This window comes from Heterodontus francisci, chromosome 38 (assembly GCF_036365525.1).
Source record: "Heterodontus francisci isolate sHetFra1 chromosome 38, sHetFra1.hap1, whole genome shotgun sequence".
Classification (NCBI taxonomy): domain Eukaryota; kingdom Metazoa; phylum Chordata; class Chondrichthyes; order Heterodontiformes; family Heterodontidae; genus Heterodontus; species Heterodontus francisci.
Genome location: NC_090408.1, coordinates 34,187,177 through 34,213,308, shown reverse-complemented (window position 1 = coordinate 34,213,308; position 26,132 = coordinate 34,187,177). Strand labels below are relative to the sequence as shown.

Genomic DNA, 26,132 nt, shown 5'->3' with positions numbered 1-26,132 from the left:
TGCTGCGTGGTGTGAAACTGTACCAAAATCCCAGGTTCAATTCCTGGCCTATGTTGAGTTATCCAAATTCAGGACAGGTCTCATCCCTGGGTGAAGGACTAAAAAGACAGGCAAACATGCAGGCAAAGTTACTCCTAATCACGATTTAATGACTTGTCAAATGCACACGTGTGGCTGTTACATGAGGGCAGGAATGGTCTGGTCAGTAATGCCCTTCAGAGCAAATACCCTGCCAGCACCAAAATCATCTAGGCATGCACAAAGAATTGCCACTTGGGCAAGGCAACAGAGGGCTTATAGCACTGATGAAATTGTACACCAGCAATTAAACATCAAGAGATGAAGAAATTTGGGACAGGGTTGGAAGAGAGAGGAAAAAGAAAGTGCCCCGTTAGCTGAAGGCAGCTTATATCGATTAGGAATGTAGTTGATGCAGAAGATTTATTATCCATTAACTGCAGTACTGGCAGGGAGGCAGAGGTATGGGTACCTTACACAACAGCAAACTTGCAATTTATTTAAAATATATAGTTTCTTTATTTGTTCATGGATGTGGGTGTTGGTGGCAAGGCCAGCATCCTGAAGGGGAAGGGTGATAAGGCAGAGGTCATGGTACATGTTGGTACCAATGATATAGGTAGAAAGAGGGATGAGGTCTTGCATCAAGAATTCAGGGAGTTAGGCAGTAGACTAAAAAGCAGGACCTCTCGGGTTGTAATCTCTGGATTACTCCCAGTGCCAAGTGCTAGCGAAAATAGAAATAGGAGAATAGCACAGATGAATGCGTGCAGGAGGGAGGGTTTTAGATTCCTGGACCACTGGGACCGTTTCTGGGGAAGGTGGGACCTGTACAAGCGGGATGGTCTACATCTGAACCAGAGGGGGACTAACATCCTTGCTGGCGGGTTTGTTAGTGCTGTTGGGAGGAGTTTAAACTATTTTGGCAGGGGGAGGGGGACGCAGAATAGGGACACAGCTAAACACAGGAAAGCAAACAAGTCAGAGGGAATACAGCAGATGTAAGTTTCAAGGGAGTAAGACCAGGATGGATGGCCTCTACTTTAATGCCAGCAGTATTACAGGTAAAACGGATGAGTTAAGGGCAAGGATTAACACGTGGAATTGTGATATAGTAGCCATCACGGAGACATGGTTGAGGGAGGGGCAGGATTGGCAGCTCAATATCCCGGGATATGGAATCTTCAGGAGAGACAGAGGAGGGGGCATTGCAATATTAGTTAAGGAGTCAGTTACTGCAGTAAAGAGATATGATATCTTGGGGGGGCATCAAATGAAGCTTTTTGGGTAGAGTTCAGGAATAAAAAAGGGACAGCCACATTGCGAGGTGTTTATTATAGACCCCCAGATAGTCAGCGGGAAATAGAGGAGCAAATATGTGCACAATTCGCAGAGGTGTGTAAAAATAATAATAGGGTAATTATATTAGGTGATTTCAACTTTCCCAACATTAATTGGGATAGTCATCGTGTTAAGGGCTCAGATGGAGTGGAGTTCTTAAAATGTATACAGGAAAACTTTTTAGCTCAATATGTAGAGGATCCAACAAGGAAGGGTGCAGTGCTGGACCAAATACTGGGGAATGAAGCCAGACAGGTGGTTGATGTGTTGGTGGGGGAACATTTTGGTGATAGCGACCACAACATGGTATAATTTAAGCTTGTTATGGAGAAAGAAATAGACAAGTTGCAAAAAAGTTTTGGGATTGGGGGAGTGCAAATTTTAGTAAGATAAGGCAGGATCTGGCCAAGGTAGGCTGGAAAGAGTTACTTGTCGGGAAATCTACAGAAGAGCAGTGGGGGACATTCAAAAAGGAAATGGGGAGGGTACAGGCCTAACATGTTCCCTCTCGGGTAATAGGTAGAAGCAACAAGCCCAGAGAACCATGGATGACCAGAAACATTCAGGGTACGATGAGAAGGAAAAGAGAGGCTTTTAGCAAATACAAGTAGAGCAAATCAATGGAAGCATTAGTGGAGTACAGAAAGTGTAGGATGGAGCTTAAGAAAGCAATTAGAAGAGCAAAGAGGGGATATGAGAAAGCTCTGGCTGGTAAAAGTCAGAAAAATCCCAAGATATTCTATCAGTATATCAATGGGAAGAGGATAACCAAGGAAAGTAGGACCCAAAGGGGAAATCTGTGAGTGGAGCCAGAGGACATTGGTAGGGTGTTGAACAAATACTTCACATCTGTCTTCACCCAAGAGAATGAGGATGTAGATATGGAACTCAGAGAGAGAGACTGTGAGGTTCTTGAGCAAATTGTCATAGGGAGTGACAAGGTATTGGAGGTTTTGGCAGGCTTAAAAGTGGACAAATCTCCAGGTCCGGACGATTTGTGTCCCAGGATGCTGTGGGAGGAGAGGGTGGAGATTGCAGGGGCTCTGACCCAAATTTTTAATTTCTCTCTGGCCACGGGGGAGGTGCCAGAGGACTGGAGAACAGCTAATGTAGTCCCACTATTTAAGAAAGGTTGCAGAGATAAGCCAGGTAACTACAGACCAGTGAGTCTCATGTCAGTGGTAGGGAAACTATTGGAGAAAATTCTGAAGGAGAGAATCTATCTCCACTTGGGGAGGCAAAATTTGATTAGGAATAGTCAGCATGGCTTTGTCAGAGGGAGGTCATGCCTAACAAATTTGATTGAATTTTCTGAGCATGTGACCAGGTGCGTAGATGAGGGTAGTGCAGTTGATGAAGTTTACATGAATTTCAGCAAGACCTTTGACAAGGTCCCACATGGGAGACTTATCAAGAAAGCAAATGCACACGGAATACAGGGTAACTTGATATGGTGGATTCAAAATTGGCTTAGCTGTGGAAGACAGAGTGATGACAGACGGCTGTTTTTGTGACTGGAAGCCAGTGTCCAGTGGCGCACCACAGGGTTTGTGCTAGGTCCCCTATTGTTTGTCATTTATATAAACGACATAGATGACTATGTGGGGGGTAGGATCAGTACGTTCGCGGAAGACACAAAGATTGGCCGAGTGGTTAACAGTGAGGTTGAGTGTCTTGGGTTACAGGAAGATATAGACAGGATGGTCAAATGTGCAGAAAAATGGCAGATGGAATTTAACCCTGAAAAGTGTGAGGTGATACACTTTGGAAGGAATAATGTGACACAGAAGTATTCAATGAGTGGCCTGACACTGGGAAGTTCCGAGGAACAAAGGGACCTTGGCGTGTTTGTCCATAGATCTTTGAAGGCAGAAGGGCAGGTTAATAGGGTGGTGAAAAAGGCATATGGGACGCTTGCCTTTATCAATCGAGGCATAGATTACAAAAGCAGGGAGGTCACGTTGGAGTTGTATAGAACTTTGATAAGGCCACAGCTGGAGTAGTGTGTGCAATTCTGGTCGCCACATTATAGGAAGGATGTGATTGCACTGGAGGGGGTGCAGAGGCGATTCACCAGGATGTTACCTGGGATAGAACATTTAAGCTATGAAGAGAGGTTGGATAGGCTCGAGTTGTTTTCGCTGGAGCAGAGAAGACTGAGGGGTGACCTGATCGAGGTGTACAAGATTATGAGGGGCATGGACAGGGTGGATAGGGAGCAGCTGTTCCCCTTAGTTGAAGGGTCAGTTACGAGGGGACACAAGTTTAAGGTGAGGGGCAGGAGGTTTAAGGAAGAACTTTTTTACCCAGAGGGTGGTGACGGTCTGGCATGCACTGCCTGGGAGGGTGGTAGAGGCGGGTTGCCTCACATCCTTTAAAAAGTACCTGGATGAGCACTTGGCACGTCATAACATTCAAGGCTATGGGTCAAGTGCTGGCAAACAGGATTAGGTACACAGGTCAGGTGTCTTTAATGCATCGGTGCAGATTAGATTGGCCGAAGGTCCTCTTCTGCACTGTATTATTCTGTGATTCTATTGCCCACCCCTAACTGCCCTTGAGAAAGCAGTGGTGAGCTGCCTTCTTGAACCATTGCAGTTCATGTGCTGAAGGTATTCCCACAATGCTGTTAGATAGGGAGTTCCAGGATTTCTGAGCCAGTGACTTTGACCCAAGTCAGGATTTGTGTATGTGACTTAAAGGGGAACTTGCAGGTGATGGTGTTCCCATGGACCTGCTCTCCTTGCCATTCTAGGCAGTAGAGGTTGAGGGTTTGGGAGGTGTTGTCAAAGAAACCTTGTTGAGTTGTTGCAGTGCATCTTGTAGATGGTACATACTGCAGCCACAATGTGCTGGTGGTGGAGGGAGTGAATATTTAAGGTGGTGGATAGGGTGTCAATCAAGCAGGCTGCTTTGTCCTGGATGGTTTCAAACTTCTTAATTTATCAGCTGATCCCAGAACCAACCTAATGTAGATCTACACTAAATTATGTTACTGCTGTGGTTCAATTCCCAAATCAAAACTGGTCAGAAGTTATTTTGAAAAGGACATGTTCCACATTCCCCCATTGCTATTAACCAATTGCCATCTACTCTAACCAAAACTTATGTTATTTCTTTCATTAAAATTGAGCCAAGAAAAGACTACTACTGAATGCAGACGAGAATTATATTACAGCCCTAACAAGTGTGCTGTGAAAATTGTTCCACTGATAGCTGACTGCTTATACACTGTGTACTATGGGGGAGTGCCTGGTTACAGACTGTACAGTGGCAAAGTGCACCTTCCAACTCGTCCTGGTGGAGAGAGATTTCTGGTGAAAAAGCAAATTCACATGTGTCATTTTTGGTCTACCCCTTCATCTAGATAAGGGGGAAAGCACTGCTGGGAAATAGAAAAGATAACTTGTTTCATTGCAATAAAACTCCATTCCAAACATTAATAGTTTCTCAAACCACCAAGATAAAAATTACATTAAGTACGATAAGCTGTTGTAAACCTTTTCTTTGGGAAATGATCACCTGATGTATCGTGATATTCAGCTGAGATAAAAGCAAAAACAAGGTGGCAGCAATGTTGGTCTGCCAACACAAGTTCAGTTGTTAGCATGCAGTTTACATCAACAGGAACCCAGAGGAAGAAACAAGGTTTAATTTGTTGCAATAGTTTAGATTTGTCGTGTTTATAGTGATAAGTGGGAACTGAATCATTCAAATTTCCATACCCCGATTTGGCTTCCCTTTGCTGTGTTGACATTTGTGCACACTCGGATCCAAAAAAACGACCCGCCAAACCCAACCAATGAAAGGTTGACATATGTATCTTAAATAAATGACATACAGCTTTGAGGGCACAGAAAAGGGCAGGAAGAAAGCAAGAGAATTCCCTCTCCCCCCCCTCTTTCCATTAGCGCATGATAATTTTGATCCATAAAACTATTACAAAAGTATCGATCAGACTAATACTTAGATATGAAAGGAAGTTGAGACTTTACCTCTGGTAGCATGTCTTTTCTTAGCAGGTGTCCTCCCAGTATATAACAAAGGTGACTGAGTGAGTGCCAGCAGGCTGCTGGCAGACAGTGTTGATGGTGTAACAGCTACAGAACACAAATAAAGAGCATTACAATCACAGGTAGAAAGCAGCTGTTGTACCTCTTCTCTCAATGGACTATATTTTCATCAAAAGTTTCTCTGGCATGCCTCAATGCAAACTGTTCTACCCCAACCCCCAAACAGCAAAAGAGACAGATGCAGTATGTCTATTGTGCTGGTCACTGGACTATAGCTGCATGTTTCTGCCTATTGGTCATGGGACAATCACTCCAACCAGTTGCCTTGGCTTAGTAATAGGACCATCTACAAGATGCACTGCAGCCATTGACCAAGGCTCCCTCAACAGCACCTTCCAAACCAGCAACCTCTACCATCTAGAAGAACAAAGGCAGCAGACACATGGGAGCACCACCACCTGCAAGTTCCCCTCCAAGTCACACATCATCCTGACTTGGAACTATATCACACTTCTTCATTGCCACTGGGTCAAAATCCTGGAACTCCCTCCTTCACAGCACTGTGGGGGTACCTACACTACATGGACCGCAGAGGTTCAAATGAGGGATCACCACCATCTCCTCATGGGAAATTAGGGATAGGTAATAAATGCTGGCCTTGCCAGCGTGCCCACAATTCACATATAAATAAAAAAAAAGATAGCTGCCTTGCTGTAAATGACAGTTCTCTCCATTTCAGAATCACAGAATTGTTACAGTGCAGAAGGCCATTTGGCCCATCTTGTCCACACTGGCTCTCAAAGAGCAATTCCCTCAGTTCCATTCCCGTCTTCTCCCCATAACCTTGCACATTCTTCCTTTTCATATAACTGTTTAATTCCCTTTTGAATGCTTCAATTGAACCTGCCTCCACCACGTGCTCAGGCAGCGCATTCTAGACCTTAACCACTCGCTGCGTGAAAAAGTTTTTCATGTCACTTTTACTTCTCTTACCAAATATTTTAAATCAGTGCCCTCTCGTTCTTGATCCTTTCACGAGTGGAAACAGTTTCTCTCTATCTACTCTGTCCAGACCCCTCATGATTTTGAATACCTCTTATCAAATCACCTCTCAGCCTTCTCTTCTCCAAGGAAAACAGTCCTAACTTCTCCAATCTATCTTCATACCTGAAATTCCTCATTCCTGGAACCAATCTCGTGAATTTTTTCTGTAATCTCTCCAATGCCTTCACATCTTTCCTGAAGTGTGGCACCCAGAAATGGACGCAACACTCCAGCTGAGTCCGAACTAGTGCCTTATACAAGTTCAAAATAACTTCCTTGCTCTTGTACACTTAATAGAATTCTTTGAGGAAGTGACAAAGTTGATTGATGACGGAAGGGCTGTCGATGTCATATACATGGACTTCAGTAAGGCGTTTGATAAGGTTCCCCATGGCAGGCTGATGGAGAAAGTGAAGGCGCTTGGGGTCCAAGGTGTACTAGCTAGATGGATAAAGAACTGGCTGGGCAACAGGAGACAGAGAGTAGCAGTAGAAGGGAGTTTCTCAAAATGGAGACGTGTGACCAGTGGTGTTCCACAGGGATCCGTGCTGGGACCACTGTTGTTTGTGATATACATTAATGATTTGGAGGAAAGTATAGGTGGACTGATTAGCAAATTTGCAGACGACACTAAGATTGGTGGAGTAGCAGATAGTGAAGGGGACTGTCAGAGAATACAGCAGAATATAGATAGATTGGAGAGTTGGGCAGAGAAATGGCAGATGGAGTTCAATCAGGGCAAATGCGAGGTGATGCATTTTGGAAGATCCAATTCAAGAGTGAACTATACAGTAAATGGAAAAGTCCTGGGGAAAATTGATGTCCAGAGAGATTTGGGTGTTCAGGTCCACTGTTCCCTGAAGGTGGCAACGCAGGTAAATAGAGTGGTCAAGAAGGCATACGGCATGCTTTCCTTCATCGGACGGGGCATTGAGTACAAGAGTTGGCAGGTCATGTTACAGTTGTATAGGACTTTGGTTCGGCCACATTTGGAATACTGCGTACAGTTCTGGTCGCCACATCATCAAAAGGATGTGGATGCTTTGGAAAGGGTGCAGAGGAGGTTCACCAGGATGTTGCCTGGTATGGAGGGCGCTAGCTATGAAGAGAGGTTGAGTAGATTAGGATTATTTTCATTAGAAAGACGGAGGTTGAGGGGGGACCTGATTGAGGTGTACAAAATCATGAGAGGTATAGACAGGGTGGATAGCAAGAAGCTTTTTCCCCAGAGTGGGGGTTTCAATTACTAGAGGACACGAGTTCAAAGTGAAAGGGGAAAAGTTTAGGGGGGATATGCGTGGAAAGTTCTTTACGCAGAGGGTGGTGGGCACCTGGAACGCATTGCCAGCGGAGGTGGTAGATGCGGGCACGATGGAGTCTTTTAAGATGTATCTAGACAGATACATGAATGGGCAGGAAGAAAAGAGATACAGAAGCTTAGAAAATAGGCGACATGTTTAGAGAGAGGATCTGGATCGGCGCAGGCTTGGAGGGCCGAAGGGCCTGTTCCTGTGCTGTAATTATCTTTGTTCTTTGTTAATAAAGCCCAGGATACTGTATGCTTTATTAACCGCTCTCTCAACCTGTCCTGCCAGCTTCAATGACTTATGTACATATACACCTAGGTCCCACTGCTCCTGCACCCCCTTTAAAACTGTACCCTTTGTTTTATATTGTCTCTCCATGTTCTTCCTACCAAAATGAATCACTTCACATTTCTCTGCATTGAACATCATCTGCCACCTGTCTGTCCATTCCACTAACTTGTCTATGTCCTTTTGAAGTTCTACACTATCCTCCTCACAGTCCACAATGCTTCCAGGTTTCTTATCTGCAAACTTGAAAAATGTGCCTTGTATGTACACAAAGGTCTATATCATTAATATATATCAAGAAAAGCGAGGGTCCCAACACTGATCCCTGGGGAACTCCACTACAAACCTTCCACCAGCCCCAAAGACATAAACTACTACTCTTTGTTTCCTATCACTCAGCCAATTTCATATCCATGTTGCTACTGTCCCTTTTATTCCATGAGCTACAGGTTTGTTCACAAGTCTATTGTGTAGCACTGTACCAAACGCTTTTTGAAAGTCCATGTACACCACATCAACTGCATTGCCCTCATCAACCCTCGGTTACCTCTTCAAAAAACTCCCGCAAGTTAGTTAAACATGATTTTCCCTTAAGAAATCCATGCTGGCTTTCCTTAATTAACTCGTATTTGTCCATGTGAGTTGTCCCGAATTATTTTTTCTAGAAGTTTTCCCACCACCGAAATTAAACTGACTGGCCTGTAGTTGCTGGGCTTATCTTTACACCCTTTTTTGAACAAGGTGTAATGTTTGTAATTCTCCAGTCCTCTGGCACCACCCCCGAGTCTAAGGAAGACTGAAAAATTATGGCCAGTGCCTCTACGATTTCCACCCTCACTTCACTCAGTGTCCTTGGATGCATTTCATCTGGTCCTGGTGCTTTATCCACTAAGTACAGACAGCCTAATACTTCCCCTTTATCAATTTTAAACCCCTCTATAGTGTCTGACCTACCTCCTCTTTCACCATTGCCTGGGTTGCATCTTCTTCCTTAGTAAAGACAGATGCAAAGCATTCATTTAATACCTCTGCTATGCCCTCTGCCTCCATGAGTAAATCTCTTCTGGTCCCTAATTGGCCCCACTTCTCCTTTTACCACCCTTTTACTATTTATATGCCTATAGAAAACTGTGGGATTTAATTTAATGCCAGCTGCCAGTCTCTTCATGCTCTCTCTTTGCTTCTCCACTTCCCCTCTGGACCTTCTATATTCAGCCTGGTTCTCAATAGTATTTTCTACCTGGCATGTATCATAAGCACACTTTTTCTTCTTTATCTTAATCTCTGCCTCTTTTGTCATTCAGGAAGCTTTGGATTTGTTCGCCCTACTTTTCCCCTTCGAGGGAACATACCTTGACTGAGCCCGAACTATATCTTCTTTGAAGGTTGCCCATTGTTCATCTACCAGTTTTCCTGCCAGTTCTCGACTCCAATTCTTACTCCATTGAAGTTGGCCTTCCCCCAGTTAATTATTCTTACCCTGGATTGCTCTTTGTCCTTTTCCATAGTCAGCCTAAACCTTATGATACTATGATCACCATCCCCTAAATGCTCTCCTGATACTTGATCCACTCGGCCCACCTCATTCCCAAGAACCAGGTCAAGCAGTTCTCGTTGACTAGCGACCTACGGTTGTAGAAATTTTCTTGAACACAATCTAGGAACTCTTGCCCCTCACACTACTATTATCCCAGTCTATGTTTGGATAAATAAAGTCCCCCCATTACAACTACCCTATAATTTTTTCACCTCTCTAATTTCCTTGCAAATGTGTTCCTCCACGTCCTTCCCACTAGTTGGTGATCGACAGACAACACCAAGCAATGTAACTGCACCTTTTTGTTCCTTAGCTCTAGCCAAATTGATTCTGTCTTCGACCCCTCTGGGACTCCTTTTTCTCCAGTACTACAATGCTCTCCTTAATCAATACCGCCACCCCTCCCCCTGTTTCCCCTTTCCTATCTTTCCTGAACACCTTGTATCCAGGAATATTTAACACCCAGTCCGGTCCTTCTTTGAGCCAGGTCTCTGTTATAGCCACATCATCATATTTCCACATGGCAATCTGTGCCTGTACCTCACCAGTTTTATTAACCACACTCCGTGCATCGACATACATGCACATTAACCCTGATTCAGACTTTTTTATTACTTTCTCCCTTACTCTGACCCCACCTGATAACTTACTATTCCCTACTCTAGTGCTATCTATCTCCCCCAGTACTCTGTGCACTTTGGTATTCCTCTCTGATATTGCTCCTGGTTCCCACACCCCTGACAAGTTACCAGTTTTGCTTCCCTCCAATCTGAGCTCCCTCTCAGGTTCCCACCCCCGACAATTTAGCTTAAACCATCCCCAACAGCACTAGCAAATCTCCATACGAGGATATCCGTCCCAGTCCTACTAAGATGCAACCCGTCCATTTTGTGCAGGTCCCACCTGCCCTAGAACTGGTCCCAATATCTCAGAAATCTGATGCCCTCCCTCCTACACCAGTTCTCCATCCACGTGTTCAATTGCTCAATTCTACTATTCCTATGCTCACTTGCATGTGGGATTGGGAGTAATCCCGAGATTACTGCTTTTGAGGTCCTGCTTTTTAAGTCTCCATCCTAGCTCCCTAAAATCTGCTTTCAGGACCTCATTCCCCCTTCTTACCTCTGTCATTGGTACCATTGTGGACCACGACCTCTAGCTGTTCACCCTCCCCCAGAAGATTATTGATTAGGAGAGCAGCAGCCCCTTCAGTTGTGATTACTGCCAACATCTCTGGGTTTGATGGTGGTGAACTGACTGAGCAGTTGCCAAGACTCTCGACAGCTGAATTGTAAACAGCACCATTGCACTCATGCTTTTCCTGTACTCTAGAGCTTTGATCCCTTTCTCTGTGTACACATAAATGTAATAAAGCATAGAAATACAAACAATTTTCAGTTACTTGCTTAAAAGAATTTAGTTTCAAATCTAAATACTGGTTGTAATTTTCTGTTCATCACCACATTGCCTTTAATTTTATCAGTTCAGTTTTATTTTCTCAATGTTAATCTGGCTTTCTTCTGCCATTTTGTGTTTCTACCTTTCCCCTCTATTTTTAAACTTCTATTTGCTCTTTCCCTGCTGCTTAGGACTTGAGGTTTACTTACAATTGGCGGGACCTTATTCCACATATGTAGCAGCAATTCTCTTTTTTCCATCCCATCCCAGTTCTAAATGACCCAATTCCTCAGGATCCATTTCTCATTCAGTTTGTCTCTAAACATATTTGCTCGCAAGGTCATGATTGCTGACAGAGATTCAATGCAAAAGCAGAAATAAGGACACATATATATGGACACCCAGTCCAGAATCTTTCAAATGATTTCAGCAGTTTATAACCTGCTCATTTCCAGCCAGACCCCACTTCCAAATCTTGTACCAAACTGCAAAAAACTTAATTTGTGTCTTTTAACAGATTATTAATACACACACTAGCTGTATAAAACGCTAGTTAAGGCATAGCTGGAGTACTGTGTACAGTTCTGGTCGCCACACTATAGGAAGGATGTGATTGCCCTGGAGAGGGTGCACAGGAGATCTTTTAAGAAGGGACTAGATATGCTGTCTTATGGATTTTCAGTTCAAGAAAGCTGCATTTAAGGTTGCAAACCCTCCCTCTCAACAAAGCAGACAAATCCACACCTAAACATAACGATTCAGTCACCACCTTCATTCGGCAAATTCAGACTATTGTAGTGACAATTATGGATTTGCTTGTTTCACGATTAAAGTATCTTCAGTTGTATTTCCATAAATCTCCACTCCCAAAAGAAGCTGATACTCTTAACAGCTAAGCCAAAAGTACAATATTTACTGAATTACAATTTTGAGAAAGATAGGTAGGAAAATCACCTGGACTATCGAAAACCACTTCATCTTCAATTGAACGCTGCCATGTAAAGGGCTTGTAAAAAGGAGTGAAAGAGCTGGGTGGAGACTGCTCTTTTTGCATCTCTTCCAATGCAAACTCCGTACCTGAAAAGGTAGCAGTGAAATTTGTGTCTCTGCGCTTTTTAGCTTTTCTTCCCTCTTCCAAGGCAGGAGAGATGAAACTACTCCCACGTTTTCTAGATCGAAGGCCAAACTTTTCCACTGGATTATCTAGAAATCTTTGGTCCCATTCAACACTAGGGGATTGATCTTGTAACCTGCTCACTCCTTCCATATCAATCTCTTCCAAAGGTTCAGTTTTGTTGCTATAGTGCTCAGTATAAAAGTCATCTTCCTTTTGCACAGCAGTAGGCTCTCCCTTCTGTTGCTTTGCACCAAGTGGAGTTGTGGCTGCTTTCTTCTTCCGTGGCCAGTTTTTGATGGCATCTGGTGTTTGGGAGGGCCTGATCTTGCGCGTGGGAGAAGGCGTCCAGGGGACTGCTCCCAAATCTGCTTGTGATGGCGAGGAAGTGTTAGACGAGCACTGGGTTGGAGTATATGACTGGCAGATATAAGTCTGGACCCCACCTTTTCTGGGTGTAGCCTTTGCTGGAGTGCTGTGGCAAGAATGGAAACAAAATGAAGGGGATATATGGCCTCCTTCTGCTTTTCCTGAATGCTTAACACACCATTGTGCATTTTTCTCACTTAATGGGCTTTCACACACACTCTTCTTTATACTGACAGAGGGGGGACTACCTTGGCTTTTGGGCACAGAGTGCTCCAGCTGTGGACTAATCACTGTAGTAGAACTGGTCCGCTTGAATCGGAGTTTGGGAAGCCCAGAGTCTTGCATTTCCAGCTCAACCTCATAGGTTGGCATCGGTGGCCAATTGTGACCTTTTGGAGTGGAGATTTTCCTGGGAATTTCAGCTATCTGTTGCCGTGTTGCTGCAAGTCTCTGCCTCCTGTCTGGAGTCCAGCGGAATTCATAAGTCGGCGATTCTTTTTGAAGCAAGGGGAATTTAGTCGTAATTACAGAGTTAGAAACACTGGAATCGGACACTTTTCGCAGAACTGCAAATTTCATTTTCAAGCCAGAGCTTTCACTTTGCATGCGTCTGACCTGAGATATGTCTCTACTCTCTTCTGCTTGAGAGTTAGCTGCACCAGAATCTGTTGTACTAGCCAAAGATGAATCCAGTCTCTCCGAAATCAAACTGACACTGGAAACAAGTTCAGAAACTGTGTTCTGAGATGAGTGAGAGGGAGAACGTGAAGCATTTAATCCTGCAACAGCAATAAAACAGCCCTCTTCAAGATTCCACAAATTATCATTGGTTGCTGCTGAACAACTGTCAGATATGGTTTGGTTGGTCACAGAGCTTGCATTAGTGTTAGGGATCCCAATGTTTCCTTGTGGTATATTCACCCACAAATTGGATTCTTGCAAGATATGTTCCCCCTCAAGCATGGCTATGTCAGATGCCTTGTGGTTCTTTGGAGACATCCCCTGTACATTGTAAATTGTGCCTCTGTTTTTCTCTGGGGTTTTTAATATTTGGTCTAATCTAGTCATCGAGGTGGCAAGCTTTCCTGGCATTTTCATCGATATTACACCTGCTTCACTCCTAGACATTGATGTGAGTGGTGTGCACAGCATTGGCCTCAATTTAGACACGTCATGTTTAGAAGGCATAATGTTAAACCCAGAATTTGTTCTTATTGGAGTTTCAAGAGGTTGAGGTGTTGAACTAGATGTGGATGGTGACTGAGTTTTTATTGGGCTTTTGGGTGGTGTTGTGTTATATTTAGACAGTGTCTTTTGATCAACTTTTGAAAGTGCAATATTAAGCCCAGTCCTTGTTCCTGGGGATTTGAGGTGTGGAGATGTTACAGTATATTTAGATAGCTCTGTCACATCAACTTTTGATGGTGTTACATTAAACATTGACCGTGTCCTTAGTGGGCTTTCAGGTGGTGGCGTTGTATTCGTTGATGGTGTCTTCAAGTTGGATTTTAAGGGTGTTACATTAAACATTGACCGCGTCCTTACTGGGCTTTTAGATGGTGTTGCAGTACATTTTGATGGTGTCTTCAACTCAGATTTTGATGGCGTTACATTAAACATTGATCGTGTCCTTACTGGGCTTTTAGGTGGTGTTGCAGCATATTTTGATGGTGTCTTCATCTCAGATTTTGACGGTGTAACATGAAACCCAACTCTTGTTTTTTCTGGGCTTTTAAACTGCATTGCACTAAGGCTAGCTGATCTATGCACATTATACTTCGATCTCGTCATCACTGAAGTTTTCAGGGGTGTTCGAGAACTGGCCTTCCAGATACTCCTTGGCCTCAAAGGGGAGCTTTCTGGGGATTTCTGAGATTTGCCCTGTTCTGGTGAGCATGAAGTATCAGCAGTTCTCTTCCAAGGTTCTGGGGTACACAGTTTTTGGGGAGAAACTACTAAACATTTCATTGGAGTGTGAGAGATGAACGACTCGTCAGATTTAGATTTCCTCAATTTTAATTTTCGTGGTGTATAAGGGGTTGATGATTTATCTTGTGACAAAGTACTGATCAAATAGGATGGAGATAGATTTTTTGACACCCTTACTGGACTATTTAATAATGGTAAACTTTTCCTTGGTGTTTTCGCTTGGGAGGCAAATTCCACAGTCTTTGAAGACATAGCAGGAACATTTACTGTTGAGCTGATTCTGCAAGGAGATGCTAAGCGTTCACTCCATCTGGAAGGTGGTTTGATTGGCGAATGGTTTTTGTTGAAATGGTATTTAAACGGGGATTGAACTTCCATTTGCCCAGGTGAATTATCTTTGTTAGACGTTTCTTTATTCAGACGCTCACTTCGCCTAGGTGACTGAAATTGTGACTCTGTTGCCATTTTCCACGGTGAGGACCCCTTACTCAAGAAATCGTTGGTGTAGTTTCTTGATGTTGGGCTCTTGGAGCTCCTTACTTTCTTCCTTGGTGTCAAATAGTGGGGTGTTCGTGGGGATTTTTGGGTGGATCTACTCTTGGCCGGACAGCTCAGCTGTTGTTCAGAAGTAGGCTTTGGACTCTGTTGGCATCAGACAGACAAAGTTATTAAAATAGAGTTCCAAAATTTCAACAGCTCATTAGTCCCAAGCTTTCACAAAAGGTTGACAGGTATAAAAATACATCAGCTGACCAGCAGAATGCTTACAAACTAAGTTTGTTAGTCAACATTCCTATTGCTAATAATATGCAAGCTAAGCTAGCAATGCAAAAGTTTATTCCCCAGATATTCAGTCTTTTCCCTTTAAGTAGAGTTAGTTCTACTACTGGAATGTAATATTTACTACAATTTTCGACTGTTACTTTTGACATCTTGTGCGCGAGTCAAAGGATGTTAAGAGTGAGGAATGGGACATCTTCCATTCCAAGCATCTGTACCATTTTACATTAAAATATTAAGTTTCAAAACCTTAGCAATCACAGAAAGGAGATATGATCTTTTGAGTCAACTATTTAACACTGCTTTCAGAGTTAATAATCTATCTGTACTGAGGAAGGAAGAAAGAGGGACAGAAAATGTCCATTTCATTCATTCAATTTTTTTCCCTTTCAATAGCACATCAGATTTTATCCCTTGAATAAAATTTGTAAGTTCCATCATACCTGAACTACCGATAATCTCTCAGAACCTGAACAGCTCTTTGATGACTGTTTCGCTTTAGGACTAACAAGCCCAAGTATAGCACCAAAAAGAAGCCGATTTGGAGACTGGATGATTTGGTTGTCTAAAGAGAACAGACCAAGTTAATTAAGTGCAGTAGAAATATTCACTTTTAGCACATGCAAAGTTTGAACACCAATTCTACAATACCAAAGATTTGCATTTATGTAGTGTCATGTCTCAATACATATAATGATCTGCTTCGAAGCACAAGTAACATTTGTTTCATAGACAAAATTTGCCACAATCCCAAAAGCCAGAAAAAGATGAATGGTTAGTTGTCAGTTTTTATTCTGGATTGTCCTGGCTAAGAGGCCAGTTCCAGAAAACACACTGGAAACTCTCTGCTTTTGGAATATTTACATATCATTTTTGTCATCCACCTGAACTACTGGATGGAGCCTTCCTTTCACAGGTCAGCTGAAAGGCGGCTCTAGTTATAATATGACACTTCTTCAGTATTGCATTAGCGCGTCAGCCTAGATCAGGCCTCAAAGGCCGCAGCCGTCTGACTCAGACAAGAATGCTATCAACTGAACTAAGCCAACACTTGTGTATCCAACTTCTTTTCCACATTGTAGTGTGTGTTTTAAAAAAGCAGATGACTATATGCTCAATCACACAATGATTTTCTATAATGTTCCATTAGAAAGGTATTCCAAAAACTGTTCATAAGAATTTGTTAAACATAATGCCTGATCTCCAGTGGCTTAGTGGGTTAAGGCATTTGCCAGAGATCAGAAAGCCTTGGCTTCAATCCTGGTATGTCCTGAGTTAGCTGGACAGGAATTTTGGTTGGTGGAATAAAGTTACCATTAGGACCCCTGAAATAGGCAGTGAAAATAATCAGCTTGGATCCCCACTTGATCCAGTGATTCTTGCTTAAAAAGTTCACATCGATGTCAGGTGAAAATAGAAACAGGTTCAGCTGCGATGCCCCAATTATTAAATAGCCCACCAACATGCACAGGCTAGGTTGGTAGATGAAGAATGGCTGGCGCCCATGCACAACTGTATCAAAGGAGAGAAGCGGAGCAAATGGCAAAATACACAGCCAACAGTTTGATTTTTTTTTAAAAGAATGGGCTGGATTTTATGTCGGGTGAACAGGAGCTGGCCACCAATGTAAAAGTCAGTGGCGAACCCGCTTCCGCCCGGCCTGGGAATCTGTCCTGCATTTTATGGGTCCCCGGGCTTTAATTGTTCCGAGGCGGGACTTCCACCAGCTTGAGGGAGGAAGTCGCGCCGCATTGAGTTGCCAGCCAATTATTGAGCCAGCAGCTCTTGGACCCAGCAGCGCCACTGGGAGCAGTGGCCACTGCTGAGACCATAGCCCAGCCGAGAACACGGAGCCAGGACTACAGGTAAGTTGGGGTTGCCTTGCCGGGGTGATCGGTTGCGCCCCGGCGAGGCAAGAGTGGTCATGTGTATGGGGGGGTGGGGGGGGGGGGGGGGGGGGGGGGGGAGTCGTCTCGGGTCCTGGGGGTGGTTGGGAAAGCGGGGGCGGCCCTCAATCAGGCACCCTGGGCCCGTTTGTCAGGGCCCACTCCTGGGGCGGAGAGGCTGCCAGCTTTCACTGGGTGACCTTTCACGTCTCCCGGACACCCGCTTGCCACAGGTAAAATCTCCGTGGAGGCAGGCAAAGGCCCTCAAGTGGCCACTTAAGGGCCTTGATCGGCCTGGGGCGTACGGCCCGTTTCTCGCCCACGCACCACCCCCCTTCCCAGAGAGGGTCAGGAAGTCCCCCCCAGAGCCTCCCGCTCAATTTTACGCCACCCCTCCCTGCCCCCACCATCCGGTTCGCTGGGGTGGCGTAAAATTCCACCCAATGTTTTTAAATTGCAACTGGAGGGAATTTTCTCATTCCAACCTCTTTTTAAAAAAAACTACAGGAAACCCAAGATTTTTGACCTAGGGATGGACAAAAACAACTCACCTACTTTTCAAAAGCCATATGAATATATGTAGATTAAGATAAAGTGTTCACTACATGGAATAAATTTGTAACTTTTATTACCTGCTCTTTTTGTTTTCCCTGCTTGTATTTGTGATAATGACTGGACTCGCTCCAAACTCCGAGATATTGGGCATGAACCAGAGTAGAAGGCACTAGAATGACTTCTGGCAAGAGATGCCTTTCTGATGCGTGGGCTCCTTCTCAGATGTGAGTCTGCACACATGAAATAACTACATAAGGAAAACTCTTGCAAGGTTGAACTAAGTAATTTCATATTTAGGAATAATTTCACAATAAAAATTGGCATTTAATTTCCATCACTCAGACGTCATTCAAACAGTATGGTCAGATACTTCAATCAGCCAGGTGGACTGCTGATAAACACAAGAAATAAAAACTGCATTTGAACTCCCCTAATGTCTCGGATAATCTATCAGGAAAAGTAGTGAATTCACCCTGTTTTTATATTTCTTTGCGACTAATTTTAATTTATGCCCTCTTGTTCCACTCAGCTGATTAACTTTGAAGTAATATTCTGGGTTCATATGGCCAGTTGATAGTTTCTCTGAACTGGATCACCCACTTGAGAACCCCTTATAATCAAAATATACGTCAATAGTCACTTGATAGTCCAAGATAACTAGCTTTTTACCACAGTAGCAAATTATTTGTCCTCAATTTAATTTCACAGAATCATAGATACAGCACAGAAGACCATTCGATCCATCATGCCTGTGCTGACTCTTTGAAAGAGCTATCCAATTAGTCCAATTCCCTTCTTCTTTCCCCATAGCACTACAAATCTTTTCCCCTTCAAATATTTATCCAATCCCATTTTATTATTGAATCTGCTTCCACCACCCTTTCAGGCAGCGCATGAGAGATCATAAATTGATGCGTAAAAAAATTCTCCTCGTCCCACCTATTAGGAGTTTGAGAAATTTAATTTGGTGAATTTAAAGTGCACAAACAGTACATAAAATACTCGATCCATCACCCAAAGACTTACCAGCAGACAGTGCTTTCTCTGGAGATTCTTTCACAATACTGACATCAGAACCAGACCCTGAGCACCTGCAGAAAGACAACAGACATGAAACAATTTTCATACAAGGTTACTGACATTTGAAAAAGAATCTATCCCTAATTATGTATTTTAATTAGTGAAGATTCCAGGGATGTATTTTGGCAGGTAATAGAAAAATAATTGTATTTCATTCTGCATATGGTCACATACCTCCCTCTAATCTGCTTGCGCAGGAGTCGGTGTGACACCTGTTTGTGAAGCGGCGTCTCGGCCACCTTCTTGGTCAGCAATTTCCGATGACCTAAAAAGGTGAAATATATTCAACTTATATCCCTTCTTTCAAGTAGATTTGAGACCCTTTGTAAAACCAACCAAAAATGACAGGATATGTTTAAGTAAAATAAATCACTATGTTTTATCATATGTGTTATAGCAATCTGTAAATAAATTTGTGAAATGACGTTGATTTCATTGTCTGTGCCGAGTTCGCTCATCCAACCCAGAGCATTGCCTAGGCTTTGGGGATGGGGAAATGCGTAAGCCTGGGTTTCCAATTAGTAAATATCTAATGACTCCTGCTGGAAAGCGCATACAGATGTCAGACTTAGATGCAATAAATCCAAAGTCAAATAGTCTGCCAGTCACTGTACCAGCCATATAGTTGAGGTACCAGACAGCTAAAGGTAACTCTGCAATTATACCCAAAAAATAATCAGCACCATCAGAAAAGGGAAGCAAAAAAAATTGAAGCGAGTCGTCCAAGACTTCTACTATTATGCCAGTGAACTCACATCAAGAGTGTCACAAGGTCAAATAGCAGGCCGCCACAGTGCTGTCCAGCACAAGAGTGTCTTTTGAAAAGTGGGATGGTGCTTTTAAGTAAAAATTTCTGTTTAGAACACCTCTTGCTGGACGCGTCAGTAGCAATCATAGCAGCAGATGCAATCCCCAAAATGAGGAAATAGAGTAGACAATATATTTAAATATAATCACATCAACAACACAGCTACACGTATTCACTTTATAACTTCATGTAAAAACCTTTACTGATTTTTTCTTCACTGTGCAAGTGTCTCACTCCTTCAACAACTGATACAGAGTAGCTTTTAGGCATCTTCGATTTTTTCTTCGGAGACAAGATTTCCCGTTGAAACAGGTTCCTTCTCACTTTTGTAACCTCTATGGGGGTGAAAAACAGAGGGGCAAGATCATTTGTGTGGTAGACAACTATTAAATTCAACATGAAAACCTGTCAGAGTAACTCATGCAATTTATTTTACACACCAGGGACAGGCACTATTCACTGTTGCCAGTTTTCTTCTCTCCCTGAAAGCATCAATTCCTTTATGAATACATTTCCATTGGCACAGACAGTGCTCTCAAATACGTGACCATGTAAATGTAGAAAATAACCACTGGTAGACTATTCCACTAGAAAGGAATCACACACTGGTCCAATCCTAGACTTATTCAACATTAACATGCAGGCACTTTGCAGCAAGGGCTACTTGGATAGCAATCAGAAGCATAAACCATAGTTTATTTTTTCTTTCTAAACTCTCCTAGCCCAGGGGCCGAACTCAGTCAATTCAGCAGAGACCAGTAATTGAACCCTGGAACCTCAGTATTGGGTCAGACAGATCTCCAAGTGAGCTTGCAATATTCTTTAATGTTACTGCATTCCTTCCAGCCACAGTAGTTGCTAAACTAAAATGTCAATTACTACTAACAGCAAACCCGACAGCACAACAGCCATGTGGTTAAGTGGAACTTTACAATTTTAAAAGCCAGCTTATAGTGTTCAGCCCCAACTGTTTTATTGTGAAGTGTACAGGATGTTGCTGCTTTACTGTCAATCCAAACCCAACTGATGCTGAAGCAATTTTCTAAGACTAAAGCATCAACCCAAATTAATACCAACATTTACCAACAGAAAGTTCAAAGCCTGAACAAGGTAGTCTCTGAATCACTTCCCTCATTCATGAGCCAAATAACACTGTTGGAGGAACTGGTGTCAGGTGTGGCTCAATGGAGCCTCTGTGTCAGAAGGTTTTGTGTTCAAGCTCCACTCTGGAGACTTGAGCACAAAAATCTAGGCTGACACTCACAATCTAGGCAGTACTCAGAGAATGCAGGACTGTCGGAGGTACCATCTTTCAGATAAGACGTTAAACCTGTTCTCTCAGGTGGATGTAAAAGATCCCATGGCACTATTTCGACAGAAAGAAGTTATCCCCAGTATCTCCGCTAATATGTATTCCTCAATTATCACTAAAAAGAGTTTATTTGGTCATCACCACATTGCTATCTGTGGGAGTAAATTGACTGCAGAGTTTCCAACATTACAATACTGAATACACTTCAAAAGTACTTCATTGACTGTAAAGCGCTTTGGGACAACCGAGGTTGTGAAAAGCATGATAGAAACGCAAGTTTTCTTTTCTCTTTTAATGCCCTTCTTCAGTGCAGTCAGCTATGCTCATCAGCACTTGTTTGTGGCAGGTGAATACATCAAGATTTGCTGAATTACAGTTGATTTCAGAATTTTTGCTTGACATTTTGGGAATGCCCACATCCCGTGAATTATTTTTTAAAATACACTCACCTGACAATGTATCAATATTAAGACATCTTAAGCTTACAGCATTGGGTACTGGCTATTTTAAAAATAGAAAGTAATACCTCTCAAAATTCCAGTTGCTTCTTCAAGATCTGTTTCTACACTGTGCCCAAAAATACAAGGGTTCATTTTTTACATTTCTCACCACCTCAAAAATGCCAACTATGAAAAATGCAAATTGTAACATTTTCTGTACTGAACTGTCATTCTAGGAGTAAAAAAAATGAATAGTGCACCAGTTTACAGCCAACCTAAATTCTCTTGGGACGTAAAGAAAAATCCACTTAAATGCAGTTACTTGTGGCTCCGACTGATAGATAGCTTACTTAAAAAAAAAATTGCGCCTTTTAGTACAACTATATTTTGCCCTTTATTTAGGTGCCCATTGTATTCTTCTTCTGTAAAAGGTGGAGGATAGTAGGTCTTCCTCTCAATAACAACTTGCATTTATATAGCATCTGTAATGTAGAAAAATGTCCAAAGTACTTCACACAGGTGCAAGATTTTTTTTTAAATAAAAGGGCATTGAGCAAAAACATTAGGAGGGACTAACCAAAAACTTGTTCAAAGATTGGGTTTTAAGGAGGATTTTAAAGGAGACAACGGAGGTGCAAATATTGACCATGATACTGGGAGAACTTCCTTGCTCTTCTGCGAATGTCAGACTTTTTAATGACCACTTGAGCAGGCAGAAGATGACTCAATTTAACATCTCAGCCAAATAAGGCACCTCCAAGAGCAGTGTGTCATTAATATTGTACTGAAGAGACTGACTGGTGTCCCTGCCACTGGACTCGATATCCACCCCTTCCACAATGTGGCTGCAGTATGTACGATCTACAGGACGCACTGCAACCACTTACCAAGCTTACTTAAGACAGTTCCTCCTTCCCCCGTGAACTCTACTGCCACAAACAAGTTGTTGGAACAAGAACAATCGTGATCCCTTCCAAGGTACCTGGCACCTTCGGACATACATTGCCATTCCTTCATTACTACTGAGTCAGAATCCTCAAACTCCCATCTAGCACTATTGTGGGAGTATCATCCTCCACAGAGGATAGGGTGATGGTACTATGGAGCAAGTGGCAGGTGCAAAAAAATTAGAGTCATAAGTAGAGGTATGGTGAAGTGAGGCTGTGACAGATGTGTAAGTGAGGATTTTGAATATGTTGAACCATGGGATCAGCATTCTAGAGTTAGCTGGCAGAATAAGAGTACTGAAGCTATATAACAGAAGGGAAATAAACAGCAATCAAACCACAACAAATTTTGACTTCACCTGCAATAAACGCCGTCTTATTTGCCCCTCAGATATTAGATTAGGGAGCCTTGCAACAGCTCACAAGAAGGAGCATCACCCAAATGTCCAGACTTTAACCTAATCAAAACATTAGTTGTTCCATAACCAACCACAGGTCCTACCACAGGGTCACAATACTAAATATATATTTATCATAAACGTTACAACACAATATAAATATGACCAAATTGTACCTTGCACTTCCTTTTGTGAAGATGGTGGTAGCACAGGTTGCTCAATAGCAAAGGAGTGGCGGGACTGCAAATTTTCTTGCTACAATAAATATTTTTCATTAGTACAACATCCAGCTAGACTCAGGTTTTCATGTTGTAACTTCCAACACAAGCTACAGGATGTTTATATGTTTACATTTGTAAAGTTATATCAATCATTCCCTTTAAGTCAAAAATTACCCTGAATAGATGTTGTAAATAAAACTAGAAGGTCGAAAATGGCATTAACAGAATTTTATACAGGTGAAGAATGGACCATATGAAATACTTCTCCCAGACAGATGTAACACAGGACAACTGCATGTACAGCCTTACAATGTACCTAAAGAATGAAAATAACGGACTTCAGACGACATACAAACTGGTGAAATTTGCAAATATGGCAAATGAAATTTAAACGCAGAAAAGTGTGAGGTGATCCATTTTGGTAGGAAGAATTAGGAGAAGCAATATAAAATAAATGGTACAATTTTAAAGTGGGTGGAGGAATAGAGAGCAATCTGGGAGCGTATGTTCATACATCATTGGAAATGGCAGGCTGATAAGGCATATGGGATTCTTAGTTTTATTAACAGAGTACAAAAGCAAGGACGTTATGCTAAATCTTTACTGGAATACTGGTTAGGCCTCTGCTCGAATATTCTCTTTAATTCTGGGCATCACACTAGGAAGGATGTCAAGGCTTTAGAGAGGGTGTGGAAGAGATTTACGAGAATGGTACCAGGGATGAGGGACTTGAGAGCAGAGAAGGTCAAGAGGAGATTTGATAGAAGTGTTAAAAATCATGAATAATTTTGATACAGTAAATAAGAAACAACTGTTTCCAGTGGCAGAAGAGTCAGTTACCAGAGGACACCGGTTTAAATGTGATTGGCAAAAGAACCAGGAGGGGACATAAGGAAATTTTTTTTTTATTGCACCATGAGTTGTTGTGATCTGGAATGCACTGCCTGAAAGGGTGGTGGAAGCAGATTCAGTAGTAACTTTCAAAAGTGAACTGGATAAATACTTAATTGGAAAGAATTTGCAGGATTAGGGGAAAGAGCAGGGGAATGAGACTAGCTGGATAACTCATTGAAAGAGCCACCACAGACCTGATAGGCCAAATGGTCTCCTATGTTGTATCTTTCTAATGATGAACCCCAACCTATTGTATGAAAACTGGCTTTTGCACAGTTTCAGGCAGATGTTTTGAGATGGCAGCTTTGCATTAAAATACAAAAACATTCCACTTTCTTCTTAGTGTGTCAGGGTTTGTATCAGTTAACTACAGGAAAGAAGGGAATATTTTTTTTAAATCAGTCTAGCTCTGGCCATCAGGTCTGTTTGAAAAATAAACCTCTTATTTATTGTAATTTTCATGTACCAAGTTCTACAATTTTAGCTGTATCTATTCTTCCCTGTACACACCAATCCCACCCCAGTCCTGATCAGAAATTCCAGCAAACATTTGCAACTACAGATTTACAAATAGTTACTTCCTCCCAAGCAACTTACCCGTTTCACAGATTTTTTTGGCATTTGAATTTGCCGCAAATTGTGAGACACCTCAGACATGCTCCGATGCCTTGTCAGTGGAAGGCTCCTAAAAGACAAAGTATTTGAACAGGGCTGGTTTTTGAATGCTAACATTCAGAATAGCTATATTTACTGCACAGAAAACTAATGTTACACCTTTAACCCACATTTCTCAATCATTAGTGTGCATTGGTGATTTAAATTTGTATTAAGTAGATCTGGTTTTCTCCAGAGAGCTGCATTGTTAACCAGAAAACTTTCCTATCTGACTCAGGACGTCTCAACTGACAACAGCACCATTAAATAAAAGAAAACATGAATACAAGACTTCCACTCTGGTTCAATCAGTTGATCAGTCAGATATACAAAAAACAAAGTGCCTCAGTACTCGGCCAAAATAACATGAATATGAGGAAGCATTTTTTTTTTTTAAAACACAGTGGGCGATAATGACCTAGAACTTGCTGCCCACAAGGGCGGTGGAAGTGGAGACTTCAAAAGAAAGTTGGATGGCCATTTGGGAGAAATAGACTTGCAGGGCTACGGGGAAATCGAGCCAGGGAGTGGAACTGACTGCATAGCTCTGTGGAGAGCCGGCATGGACATGATGGGCCGAATGGCCTCCTTCTGTGCTGTAAAAGACTCTGACACTACACTACCTTCAAACCTATTGTGCGTGCATTAATTGCACTGTGGACCTATTGGTTTTTACATTCATCCAATACCATACTGAAATAAATACAGCTTTAGGCCTATACATACTTCACCTCAGCGCTGTCACTAGGATTTTAGTAGTGTACAATGGGTTTGAAAGGGTTTCATGCTGTCTAATTAAACTGTTGAAGGGGGGAAAAAAGGCACCCAGTTGTACAAAGATTGTCTTTCTAAATCTGGATTGCATATAGAGTAGGCTGTAGAACACTAGAGTAAAGCAATTCTTCCAAAAGCAAAATACTGTGAATGCTGGACATCTGAAATAAAAACAGAAAATGCTCGAAGTTCTGACGAAAGATCATGGACTTGAAATGTTAACTCTGTTTCTGTCTCCACAGATGCTGCCTGACCTGTTCAGTATTTCCTTGTTGCTACAAGCCTGTAATTGGTTGAAACAATTTGAGATCACAAATTAAAAGCAACATACAAAGACAAAGATTATTGGCTCAAGTGTCCCCCACCCTTAGCCCCGAGAGTATGGGATTCAATATGCTAATTAAGCCAAGTAACAGCAGTGCGTCTCACTGTGCAACGAGATAAAAAACATATTGCAAAACAGACACCAGTACCTTCTTTTCCGGGACGATCTGGTGCGTAGTTCTTCCAGCTGTTCTCCTTCGCAGCCTGCACAGCTGGTACTGGTGGCTAGTGAAGCCAGTTGGGAATTATCAGGTGACTCAGTTCTCTGGCTCATGGATTCATCACTTAAGATGTCAGCAGGAAGCAATGAGGCCAGACGTGCTGGGACATTCTGTCCTAATCCAAAGTACAACTCGCCCAATATCTTTGGTACTGTGAGCAAATACCTGAAATGCAATATATTAGAACCACCTGAATCAATTCCATATAATATGTGAAGAGTAGCTGGAGTGAGAGGGAGGAGAGAGATAATAACTTGATGCTATTAGCCCCACACAAACCACATTAATCTTAAGCAATTTTCTTAAAAGTAAAAACCAAGTACAGAGATTGGCCAGGATAAAACTAAATAACCAGCAATATGTTATTAAAATTACGCCCCCATTATCAGCTTCTCTTCTACATCGCAAATGTGTGCTCAATGTCTGCTCAGCATCATGTCTAGCATTCCTCAGGGCAGGTTTGATGTTTTGATAGATTGG

General features: G+C 42.4%; 1 protein-coding gene across 2 annotated transcripts in view; it reads right to left on the bottom strand.

The window, feature by feature from the left end:
* Window positions 1–26,132, bottom strand: part of ticrr (TopBP1-interacting, checkpoint, and replication regulator) — a 43,985-nt gene that overhangs the window by 1,572 nt on the left and 16,281 nt on the right. Inside the window, exons 12-21 of one of the 2 annotated variants that reach the window (XM_068018071.1) lie at window positions 25,581–25,817; window positions 24,277–24,364; window positions 22,741–22,819; window positions 19,665–19,802; window positions 18,834–18,924; window positions 18,606–18,670; window positions 17,657–17,809; window positions 15,582–15,703; window positions 11,901–15,000; window positions 5,355–5,459 (exon numbers count right to left, since the gene is read on the bottom strand). In XM_068018071.1, coding sequence (XP_067874172.1) covers window positions 5,355–5,459; window positions 11,901–15,000; window positions 15,582–15,703; window positions 17,657–17,809; window positions 18,606–18,670; window positions 18,834–18,924; window positions 19,665–19,802; window positions 22,741–22,819; window positions 24,277–24,364; window positions 25,581–25,817 — 4,178 coding nt within the window. The remainder of the gene's footprint in view (window positions 1–5,354; window positions 5,460–11,900; window positions 15,001–15,581; window positions 15,704–17,656; window positions 17,810–18,605; window positions 18,671–18,833; window positions 18,925–19,664; window positions 19,803–22,740; window positions 22,820–24,276; window positions 24,365–25,580; window positions 25,818–26,132) is intronic. The other variant, XM_068018072.1, reaches the window with a different exon arrangement.